The 12,534-nt window shown below is 39.7% G+C and overlaps 1 protein-coding gene across 2 annotated transcripts in view; it reads left to right on the plus strand.

The window, feature by feature from the left end:
- nrp1b (neuropilin 1b) overlaps nt 1-8,248 on the plus strand; it is a 46,037-nt gene extending 37,789 nt beyond the window's left edge. For both annotated transcript variants that reach the window (XM_037530988.1, XM_017685459.2), the window contains exons 14-17: nt 423-904; nt 1,129-1,222; nt 2,954-2,998; nt 4,825-8,248. In XM_037530988.1, the coding sequence (XP_037386885.1) occupies nt 423-904; nt 1,129-1,222; nt 2,954-2,998; nt 4,825-5,096 (893 nt within the window). In that variant the 3' untranslated portion in view covers nt 5,097-8,248. The remainder of the gene's footprint in view (nt 1-422; nt 905-1,128; nt 1,223-2,953; nt 2,999-4,824) is intronic.
- The last annotated feature ends 4,286 nt before the right edge of the window (nt 8,249-12,534 follow it).

Raw genomic sequence — 12,534 nt, forward strand, 5'->3', positions numbered from 1 at the left:
TGGTGAAAAATTATGATGAGACAAAACTAAAATAAACCTGAAATAAAATAAACTTTATTTGCAATGATGTCTTGGTGCTCTGGTCAGGAATGGAGGCCTAGAGTCCAGGGGAGAGGATTTTAACTTGCTGAACTTTTGGAGATTTTATTAGTCACTTTTATTTAACGGCTAGTAGAAGCTCTTATGTTAACACTTACTTACACTAGAAATTACATTAATATTAGATCTTCTATATTTATAGATTTTCTATATGAAATATATATTCATGTATTTAAGTCTGCCCATAAATGACCTAAGAGTGTATTCATTATTATAGAATTATACCACGCTTTTATCACAGGCGTCTAAGAGTTTACTGTAAAATATGTCTAAATGTGTTTTATTATGTGAACTCATCACTGATTATGTTTGTGTATCATCAGGGGAACCAGGAAACTTCATTTACACTGCACAGTCCACAGACACGCTGCACCCAGTCACAGAGAGAGAAAAAGAGTTAGAGACTGCATCGGAGAGAGAGGGAGGGATGGAAACAGAAATAACAGCAGAGGCAGAAAAAGAGAGAGAGATGGAGGAAGAAGAAGAAATAGTGGAGAGAGAAAGAAAGTGGGCACGGTTGGTCAGCCTGCCAGTCACAGCTCCGGAAGAAGACCTTTGTGTGTCATTCTGGTACCAGTTTACCGGAGAACACACAGGAGCTCTACATATCAGGCAGAGGAGAAAGGGAGGCGGAGAGGAGGAGGAGGAGGGGAAAGGAGGAGAAGATCAAGGAGAAAGAGTTGAGGGAAAGAGGGATGACAGAACAACAGAAGAGGAAGTGCTCCTGTGGAAAATGGACAGGCAGGAGACCGGCCGCTGGAAGGAAGGAAGAGTCCTGATGCCCCGTGCTGACGCACCGTATCAGGTAACCATGACAACACACCTGAGCACAGTATTGAATGTACTCTATTCAAATATGCATCATTTCCACATTTAAAACACAATTATTGGCAAACTGGAAGACAAACTTGTACTAAGGGAATATATTTTATGTACAGTGTTGACATCGCAATTTATCTTAATGTCACCTGTATGTCCTTGTGTGTGTGTGTGTGTGTGTGTGGGTGTGTGGGTGTGGGTGTGCATTAGGTGATCATTGAGGGTGTGGTTGACGGTGCATCGTCCGGTCATATTTCTATGGATAATATAAGAATTATTCATGTGAGACCCAAAGAGTGTCAGGGTAAGTCCAGCCCTTCTTTGTTCCTCAAATTCTTGAGCCCTTTTTACACTCAGACCCTCTTCCATTATTGCCATAGCTTTACCGTTAATGTTCTAACTTTGATTCATTAACAATTGCAGCACTTAAATGGTGTTTTACTATGATACACATTAAACAGGATGTAATGTCCTCGGTATTCTGGTTGAAATTCTTCACCGACATGAAACAAAAAGCAAAGATAGCAACGCATAACAAGTGCAAGCCATGCTAACATGTTTAAACCTAATATGTTTACTTGAGTGGCTGAGTCAGGGGTGTTGTAGTCACGTTTGAAATGAAAATGGAAACGCAGACTCTCACCTCCTGCTGTCAAGTCTGAAGAAGCCCACTTTGTTTTCAAAGCAGACATACAGGAATGTTCAGCCTTTGCCTTAATCTTAGCCTGACATGGACACTAAAATGTTTGCTGTTCTTCTACCTGCAGCAGTTACAGTCTGGCATCTGTGTATGTGCCACAACATAACTGCTGCTACATTTAAGGTGGAACAGAAAATTTGAACAAAAAGGTGCTGAATAAGAAGCCAAATTCAGCTCTGTAGAAACTCCAATGGGATTCTGAGCCTGTCAGGCAAATATTGCCATCTTGTATGCATCTCCCATTTTTTTACAAGAAAGGCCATGACTGTTCCTTTAAACCCCTCAGAAATAAATATTGACACAGGTTTATCTATATGTTAAGTTTTTCTTAAATATTTCAGTTAAAAATGTTTCTTATTATTCTTATTAAAAGGTGGAGATACATCCCAGAATAATAAGCCACTGTAAAAGAAGGATTACTTAAGCACCTAAAGTGGTTTTATTTGTATACCATGATGTATAGTAAAAGGGTAGAAATTGTAATTATACCATGATACAGATTTGTGGTCTAATCCTCAGCACAGTAATCCTCAGTAGCTCTTTCATTTCTGAATTATGTACAAAAGTCGCGCAACATTTTTCTCCCATGAAAACTGAAAACACAACAGTAAAAACATGATTTATTAGAAATCTTCACCTTCGGCTGCAATGCTGCTTCGCCTTTGTGCTGTAGTGGCTTGGAAAATGAATGATCAGTGTTTCTGTTTGAGTGGTATGCAAACAGAAACATACAAAGTGCACCTTCGTGACATTTTCCACTAATGAAAACTGAAAGCTTGAATTTAAAACCAACAGAAGGAGATACATTACTACTTTCCTAGTAAAGTATCGGGTTCTGCTCACACACGAACGCTTCCAGGAATTACGTACTCGGCCTCATGCCCTTCATTTGCCATGTTAATTGGACCAGGATTTCGACGCCGGCTTGTGTTCACACTTAACTCAATTAATTGCTGTTGAATTCTTGTGTAAGAAGGGCTTTAATCTCCCATACCATCTTGTATGCATCCCCCATCTTTACAAGAAAGGCCAAGACTATTCCTTTAAACCCCTCAGGGTGCTTCCAAATAGAAACTTCTTTTCATATCAGCTTTCCTTGATTTTGCTCGATTTGGTATGATGCCTGATCCACATGCTAGTCAGCGCGGCTGTGGGTTACAGATCAGGCCAAATTTAAGGAAAACAGATTAGTTTCATTCATCTGTTCTGGCATTCCCTTGCTGTTTCTCAGACCACTCTTCGACCAGCACACTCCTCCCCTTCCTTTCACAGTCTCAAATAAAAACTACACATTGTGCAATGCACTAAAATCCATTTTTTCTGGGTTTGTTTCAGATCCAGATGTTGAAATGGCTGTTGATGACTATAAGCCTGAGATTGGTATGTCACCTTTTGGCTTCTTTCTTTTATGTAATGTAAACTCATAGCATTCAGTGGAATATACTGTAAGAAATCGTACGTGACAGTAATGGAATTGCTGGCAGATCATTTTCATGTACATATCTGCCGATGCCAATACATATACATTTGTAAAATTTAGGGAACACATATACCGCGATTAGCATTATGGTGATTCATAGAGGGTTACATTCATAGAGGGTTACAAATACTGGAAAATAAATAAAATGCAGGGTATTAGCCTAAACATTCTTCTCTTCTCATCATCAAGTATCAGTTTGAAATATGTCACAAATAAACATCTGGTTGATGCCAGTATTTTTAAACCCATCTGTAAATGCTGAAATGATTTCACTATAATCATCACACATTGTTCCCCGTTTGCACATTGCAGTAGATCAGTTAAGACACGGTTTAGGGTCTTAAGTTTACTTCTTAAGTTTTGTGCTGGAGCTACACGGCTAATGTAGCTAAATTATGGTTTATGTCCGGCTATTTAGCATTGTGCCAACTGCATGGCTAAATCACACTTGCCTCAAACAATGTTGAACTGTTAGATTCTCAAATATACTTCATATTGTCGCTTTATTTTTCTTCAGCATTTCAGCTCAGCAGTCTTTCACTCTGTGGGAAAACGTAATGAATGGACTAGTAGAAGTGCTGCAAAAATGGCTTGGAATAAAATGTCTTGACATTCATTTTCATTACATTTACATTAAAACTAAAGGCTGTTTTGCCTTCTCCTTTAAAGTTCTCATTTTGGAGATACTTCTTTTTTATATAACAACAATATGTAGTTTTTGACGCTGTGTGACATACAAGATGGCTACTAATTAGTAGGCATGTACTATAATTTTGTTAGTATAGGATTTCACGAGTTTCTTGATTGTTTATTTTGGCTGAAAACGTTTTCTTGTAACCACTGCACTCTCTCTCTCTCTCTCTCTCTCTCTCTGTCTCTCTCTCTCTCTCTCTCTCTCTCTCTCTCTCTCTCTCTCTCTCTCTCTCTCTCTCTCTGTCTCTCTCTCTCTCTCTCTCTCTGTCTGTCTCTCTCTCTCTCTCTCTCTCTCTGTCTCTCTCTCTCTCTCTCTGTCTCTCTCTCTCTCTCTGTCTCTCTGTCTCGCTCTCTCTCTCTCTGTCTCTCTCTCTCTCTCTCTCTGTCTCTCTCTGTCTCTCTCTCTCTCTCTCTCTGTCTCTCTGTCTCGCTCTCTCTCTCTCTGTCTCTCTCTCTCTCTCTCTCTCTCTCTCTCTCTCTGTCTCTCTCTCTCTCTCTCTCTCTCTCTCTGTCTCTCTCTCTCTCTCTCTCTCTCTCTCTCTCTCTCTGTCTGTCTCTCTCTCTCTCTCTCTCTCTCTCTCTCTCTCTCTGTCTCTCTCTCTCTCTCTCTCTCTCTCTCTGTCTCTCTCTCTCTCTCTGTCTCTCTGTCTCGCTCTCTCTCTCTGTCTCTCTCTCTCTCTCTCTCTCTCTCTCTCTGTCTCTCTCTGTCTCTCTCTCTCTCTCTCACTCTCTGTCTCTCTCTCTCTGTCTCTCTCTCTCTCTCTCTGTGTCTCTCTCTCTCTCTCTGTCTCTCTCTCTCTCTCTCTCTCTCTCTGTCTCACTCTCTGTCTCTCTCTCTCTCTGTCTCTCTCTCTCTCTGTCTCTCTCTCTGTCTCTCTCTCTCTCTCTCTGTGTCTCTCTCTCTCTCTCTCTCTGTGTGTGTCTCTCTCTCTCTGTCTCTCTCTCTCTGTCTCACTCTCTCTCTCTCTCTCTCTCTCTCTCTCTCTCTCTCTCTCTCTGTCTCTCTCTCTCTCTCTCTCTCTCTCTGCAATAGAGTGTGGTGATGAGGAGGAGCCAGGGTGGAGGTACGGTGTGCACGGGGGCTCCATGTTGAAGACGCTGGACCCCATCCTGATCACCATCATTGTGATGAGTGCCGTGGGGGTCCTACTGGGTGCCGTCTGTGGGGTGGTGCTCTACTGCGCCTGCTCCCAAAACCCCGACCGAAACCTTTCCGCCCTCGAGAACTACAACTTTGAGCTTGTCGACGGCCTAAAGCTGAAGAAGGGGAAAGCGAGCGCACAGAAGTCTTACACCGAGGCGTGAGGACTGGCCTGGCTTCGGCCGGCGTTAAAAGTACAGAAGTCTTGGCCGGCCAGACGCTGGGCTAACATTGAGGGAAGACTGAGGAAAGGCTCGCAGGAGGCCTGAGGACCATTTCAGTAACGCTGCGAGTGCGATTCGGTAGTTTGAGACTGAGCCATGCTTTTCTCAGGATCTGCAGTAAGAGGGACAGACCTCCAGAGGGCGCTGTGTGTAAAGAAAAAAAATGTACAGTCAGTGGTGATTGTCACTTTGTTGGTTTGTCTGTTTTGTTTGTTGTTGTTTTTTTCTTTTCTACAAAGATGCTGGTGATGCGACCAATCAAGATGAAAGTATTTATCTTCTCTACAAGTTGGGACTTTATGTGTTCGGGGGGCCCTTTTTGTTCCTCAAAGAAGAAGAAAACAGCGTGTGGAGAGAGAGACATTGACACATTTGTAGTCTAGAACTGAGCTTTCACTATTTTAGTGCTTTGTGCCTGGTTGTTTGAGGGTTTGTGGCTGGTTGTGTGAGTGTGTGTGTGGGTGTGGGTGTGGGTGTAAGAAAGGGACACAGACAGAAAGAGTTCAGGAAGTTTAAAGACATGTACGTGTGTGTGGCTTGAGGCTTGTGTTCCATCCCAATAGTGCCTTTTTACATATTTCTGTTGCCTTTTCACACCTGGTCACACCTCAGTCCTCATCCTCCAAGCGGCATGTCATCTGGCAGGCCAAGAGTCAAAGGTTAAAATGAAAAGTTATTCATATATTCTACCGGTGCTTCTTGAACACTGCCTAAAGGACATGCTGTATGGCCACAGGATCTGTATCAGTGAAACATGTACAACAGGAGATACGTAATCACTCCCATATTACCATTAGCATATATTAAAGGAATGGTTCCCCTTACCTCAGATGTCAGTGACCAGCCAAGACATGCTCCGTGCCCAAATTTTGCTTCTTTAGCTTGGTGCTAACAAATTCAAAACCCCAGTAGTCACCAAAATCTTTTCAGTGAACACATTCCCAAAATTTCTCTCAACCCACTCAAACCACTTCCAGCTCTTCATTAAGGTTGTGCAAATTTGTCGATGTGGTTTAAGACGTAGCATGACACACTGTGAACTATAAAAATGAACAGAACTTCACTTTGTAGCTAAAAGCTACATCAGCCATTTTAGACAGCAGGTACTGTGACGAATTCTGACTCCCCTTCGAGTTCACAAACATCAATAACTGTTTAATTTGGGAGACTATTGACTTCTACGGTTTGTTAGCAGCATTAGCTTAGTAGCTATAGCTCTAAACCAAAGACACGAAATTTGGACACCACATTTTGGCAGATCGACTACATCTGGGGTAGACAGGAAACTGTGTAAATAAGATTTTTAACCAAATCATTCCTTTAATTTAGTACATACTGCGCCTGCTCCCACAATAACAATCTACCCATATTAAATACTTGCCTGATGTCAGCAATCAGTTTCTCTATTAGGGATGCACTAATATGGGAATTATGGGCCGATGCCTGATATTATTTATGCACATATCTGCCAATACATAAATATTTATAAAATATTGTGGCTGTCAGAACAAAACCTGATATGCTGTATCTCCAAAATGGTGTCTTTACTGGATAAGGAAAAAAAATATTCTTTAATGCAACAGTTATTGATTCCAATTAGTTTTGGAATATTGGTCTATTCATGAAATTTTGAACCAATGTAAAGAGCAGCTGGTGTTATCAAATTATGTCTGAAAAATATAAAATATGTCAAAAATGAAGATATAAGGTTTTGTTCCTATAGTGAGATATATAAATTGTGACTACCTGGAGAGATTTAGAGAAATAGAGAAGTATAACATTTATTTGTAGATGATTACAAATGCAGTAAAATGAATAAAATGAAGAGATTTTAGCCCAGTAACCCAGCATCACCTAAATGTTCTGTTCTTCTAGAGTACAGTAAGATACGTCATCAAATATCACTTTAAAATATCAGTAAAATATAAACATTTGTCTAATGCCAATAATGTTACTTAGATACCGATATGATTCCAAAATCTTTGTGCATCTCAAATCTGTACATCTAAATCTGCCAATGACAATACAGATTCCGACAGTTTGGACTGACTACATTGTAAATGTGGCTTACTTTGTAACTTTTACTTTTCTATGCATATACCATTAATGCATCATCACATTGTCACTAAATATTGGTCAGATTTTAATATGGAACTGAAGTGGATATTATGATTTCAGAACTGATTCCAGTGTAGTACAGATAGTATCATCCATTCCACAGAGTCTTAGGGAGCGAGCAGAGAGGAAAAAGCACCGTGATACAAAGACCACAGGGATACTGCAATGGCTCTCTGCAGCTACTGTGGTTAGATTGTCGTCACATTGCCTTATACGGATGACGTGGATAATACTTTTTGTTTTTCCAGAGTTCTGAAGAGGTTTTTATTTGTTTCTGTTGAGCAGGGAAGAAAGCGCTCTTCAGTAAAGGGTTTAGTCCGGAACCAGTATGTGTCGCTCTTCATGCTGCATAAAACCTGTGGCCGAGCTCCAGCAGCAAGATACTAATCAGATAGTATCAGAAAATCATGTTTTTGTTTTGTTTTTTGTTTGTTTGTTTGTTTGTTTTTTTTACAGAAAGTGGTCATTACAGAGTTCAGAAGTGAGGGTTTGGACTGCTGTCTGTAGAGGAAAACAGAGCCGCTACAGAGAGAAAAAGACTAGTCTATCGTTGCACTGAGAAATGTATTTATATGAGAATTTTTTATTTCATTAAATTGTGACTAAAAATTAAGTGTCACAGACTGTTATTTTAACATTCAGATATTAGTCTAAAACTATTACAGAGTTTTCACTGAGCAGCTTTCTTCACTGATCGTACCTTTCTCATGGACCCACTATACTGTTATTTCAGTTTCAGTTCATTTACAGTCAAAATGTAATCGTCATCTCACTGTTCATTTGAAGACGTTGTGTTTAATTGTTTTTAATAGGTTGTTGTTCAATAGAAACAGACCAGGCCAGAGAGGGTATGCATCTTAAGGCCCTCTAACACCAACTACACGTCCAGTCTTGACAGGCTCCTTTGACGCACTCTCAATATGACTACTACATTCCAAAGAGTGGATTAAATAAAGTTTTTATTAAGTTGTAAACGCTCCTTGCTTTTCTTAGAAGACATATCTGGTGGGGGTGCATGTGCCACAGTAGACCTAATGAGGTGGAACCTTCAACTGGAGCTGCCAGGATGAGTTAATCACAGTAGCAAGTCTCCACATTCTGCAACCAACATGGCCACCAACTCTGGTCAACTAATTTGTGTCAGCGTGAGAAACATCCACCTTTCTGGTCCAGGGAGGTGTCAGCATCACGCCGTACTTCCTGTCAGCCCGCAGAGGACTTCTGCTTTGCTGTAATAATGCTCTCTCATCACTATCACATGTACAACCCCATTTCCAAAAAAGCTGCGCAGAATGTCAAATAAAAATTAGAGGGCAATGATATGCAAATCATGTAAACCATAAATACTACAAAAACAACATATCAAATGTTGAAACTGAGAAATTGTATTGTTTTTTTTAAATATATGCCCATTTTGAATTTGAAAAAGTTGAGACAGGGTCATGTTTACCACTGTGCTACATCACCTCTTTATTTAACACCACACTGTAAGCATTTGGGAACTGAGAAGATGCTGCTGTGGTTCGCAAAGTGAAATTTTTCCCATTCTTACTTGATTTAGGATGTCAGCTTCTCATCAGTTCAGGGTCTCCTTTGTCATATTTTTCATTTTATAATGCACCAAATGTTTTAGTGGTGACAGGTTTGGACTGCAGACAGGCCAGTTTAGCACCCAGGAAATTTTAATACGGAGCCATGCTGTTGTCATACATGCAGAATGTGGTTTGACATTGTATTGCAAGGCCTTTCCTGAAAAAGACGTTGTCTGGATGGCAGCATATATTGCCAAAACCTGTATATGTCATTCAGCATTAATGAATACTGGCTTTAGAACTGTGCACTGATAACAAGCTTTAGCCCAGAGGACATGATTCCCATGATGTTGATTTGTCAGACTACAAGACACTTTTCCCCTCAGTCTGCTGTTTATAAACGGTTTCTTCTTTGCTCTTTAAGATGCAGCAACTGTTTCTTAGCCCATGCAGTGATTTCCACTATAGAATTAAATCTGTTTTAATACAGAGCTGCCTGAGGGCCCAAAGATCACGGCCAACACATTGGTTTTTAGTCTTGTCCCTTGCATACAGAGATTTCTCCAGATTCTTTGAATCTTTTAATGATATTATGTACAGATGATGAAAAGCAAAAGTTCTTTGCTATTTTATGTTGAGAAACATTATTCTTGAATTGTTGCACTATTTGCTCACGCAGTGTTTGCGCACAGAGTGGTGAACCCCCCTCATCTTTAATCTGAAAAACTGTTTTTATACCCAGTCATGTTACAGACATGTTGCCAATCAACCATCAAGTGTTTTTTTTTTTTTTATTACACATCTACACCAGCCTTTTGTTAACCCGTCCCAACTTTTTTGGAATGTGTTGGCATGAAATTTAAAACGGGCATACATTTTTTTTTCAGTAAACAATCAAAAATATTTCAATAATATTTCTCAGTTTCAACATTTCATATGTTGTTTTTGTAGTATTTTCAATGAATATTGAGTGATATTAATATTAAATGATTTGCACATCATTGCATTTTCTTTTTATTTACATTTTGTATATCTATATATATATATATATATATATATATATATAGAGAGAGAGAGAGAGAGAGAGAGAGAGGGAGAGAGATGGGGTGGACTGTGCAACAGAACAAACTAGCAGTTTAACGTTATAGGTATAGTGGACAGAGACAGATCAGGAAACAAGCCCAAATAAACAACTAGTATTTTAGTTGTCTTCATTTGTGTATTGTTTGGTCCATCACAAATATTGTCATTTAGACAGTGCAGTGCAATGACAAAAAGCAAAAATGATACACACATAAAGACATAAACTTATTTCTGTACTATATAGGCCTATAACTTTTTTCATTTTAAAATTGTATTTTTGAAGTATTTTAGTTGTCTTTATTTGTGTATCATTTTGTCTCTTGCACTTTTGCCCCCTGAGAAAAAAGTTCTTCAGCAACCCTATGGCCTTTTATTAGTCACACAGCGGCAGCAGAGTTTTGGTGCTGTTGTCATAGTGACCTATGCTTCGAGGCATAGTGGTGTGGTTTTCCAACAAAACCACTCAGTTGCACCACTTCTGCTCGAAAACCGCTGATGGTGTATAGGGCCAGGGTGGGTTTCTATGTCATGTTTGCTTGTGTATGTGTTTTGACTTTGTGAACTCTTTGCCACTTCCGTACTGAAATGTGGTGTGCTGTCAGCCTCTTGCTGCTGCTGTTGCATGAGTTTATCAGAGGTGGACCTGCAGATCTACCCTCAAGAATACCTTAGGTCTTACACTGAGCTATGTCCACTAGTTAGAACTAAACTGCAGGGTGGTATTTCTCCACAAGTCTAGGTTGGATCTCAGTTCTGCAAAAGGGGTTTTCAAAAGGGGTGGAGTGGTAACTACGCAAATGTAACTCTGCAAATGTATGTAAACCACAGGAGTCTCGCTGTACGTAAAAACTGCAAATGGGTGTATCTTCATGGGTGAGGCTGGAACTAAACTCTGCAGTAGGTTATAGCTCCAGGAGCTGGGTTGAAACTAAACTCTGCAAAAGGGTATATATCCTCAAGCTGGGTTGGATCTCAATCCTGCAATAGTTTATATCTGGGACTAAACACAGCAAAGGTGTATCTCCAGGAGTTGGGTTGAAACTAAACTCTAGAAGATATCTCTAGAAGATGGGTTGGAATTCAATTCCTCAAAAGGTCATATCTCCAGGAGCTGGACTGGAACTCAATTCTGCAATTGTTTATATCTCATGGAACTGTGTTGAAGCAAAACTCTGCAGTAGGGAAAATCTCCTTGAGTTGGGTTGGATCTCAATCCTGCAGTAGTTTATAGCTCCAGGAGTTTGGTTGTAACTAAACTCAGCAAAATGTGTATCTCCAAGAGCTGGGTTGCAACTAAACTCTACAAAAGCGATTAACTCCAGGTGCTGGTTTGGAACTTCATTCTGCAAAAGTTTACACCGCTAGTAGTTGGACTGTAACAAAACTCTGCAAAAGAGTATATTGCCTTAAGCATATCAATGGGATAGTGTTGGAACTAAACTCCACAAAAGAGAATTAAATACAGGAGCAAGGTTAAACCTAAAGTATGCAAAAGGCTATATTTGTGTTGGAACCATACTCTGCAAAAGTGTATATCCCTAGGTGTTTGATTGGAACTAAACTCAGCAAAAGGGTATAACTCCAGATGTTTGGCCGGTTCAGTTTCTCCAAACACGTATATCACTAGGGTATGGTTGAGACTAAATGCTGCAAAAACATGTATCTCCAAGAGCTGGGCTGGTGTAGGGTTAGAACTAAACTCTATAAAAGCAAAACCAGCATATGTTGTGTTTTGGATGCTGGTAGACCAGCTAAACCAGCACAAGACCAGCGCTAAACCCGCATAAATCAGCTTAAACCAGAAGATGCCTGGTGTTGTCTGGTGTTGTTTTTGCTGCCGGTTAGCCTTCCTGTATGCTTATTTAGAATTCAAACCGGTAGCCACTTGTGACTAAACTGACACTTTTGTGCTAGAGCCTCCTTTTGGGGGGCTGGCTTCTGGTCTGGTGGAATCAAGATTTCAGCATTCACACATAAGCCACAGCAGAGTAAAACCACAACCCCACACAGAGAGAACTTGTAATAATATGGTCAGATAATTAGAAGTCATAGAGTTTGTTGGAGTAAATTTATTTTAAAGTTGTGAAGTCAATGGTCAGAGAAAGAATCGTGCACAGTGAACAGCTAATGCTAGTACCATCTGCATGTAATTTCCGTTAGCTAGCAGATAACCATCAGTTCTAGAACCACAATCACAAGTCCACTCTTGTGATCCTAGGAGTGTTGATAGATGAAAGAAGCTCAAATATAAATGGTGAGTTCAGGCTTTACATGTACATATTAATCTGTAGTTAGGTTTATAAACTGTACATTTGTTATAGTAATGCTAAAATCTTAACCGGTTAACTCCTTAAAGATAAGATGCCTTTATTGTCCTTGCACAGTGTACAACTAAATTGAGCAGCAATCCAATGGCACTTTCTACACACAAATAATTAAACATAAGGCTAAAATATATAAAGTGCAAATTTAAGAAAAATAGTATAAAAAATCCTAAATATAAAGAAAAAGGACTATAAGACTATATATTCTAAAACAGACAATAGACAAGTGAGGTAGCAGTTAGTTATTGCACATTCCTGGATAGCTTATAGAGTTATATAATAGAGTTATATAATAATGCACACCTTAGGAATTATTGCACA

The sequence above is a fragment of the Pygocentrus nattereri genome, chromosome 19 (assembly GCF_015220715.1).
Source record: "Pygocentrus nattereri isolate fPygNat1 chromosome 19, fPygNat1.pri, whole genome shotgun sequence".
In the NCBI taxonomy this organism is placed as follows: Eukaryota; Metazoa; Chordata; class Actinopteri; order Characiformes; family Serrasalmidae; genus Pygocentrus; species Pygocentrus nattereri.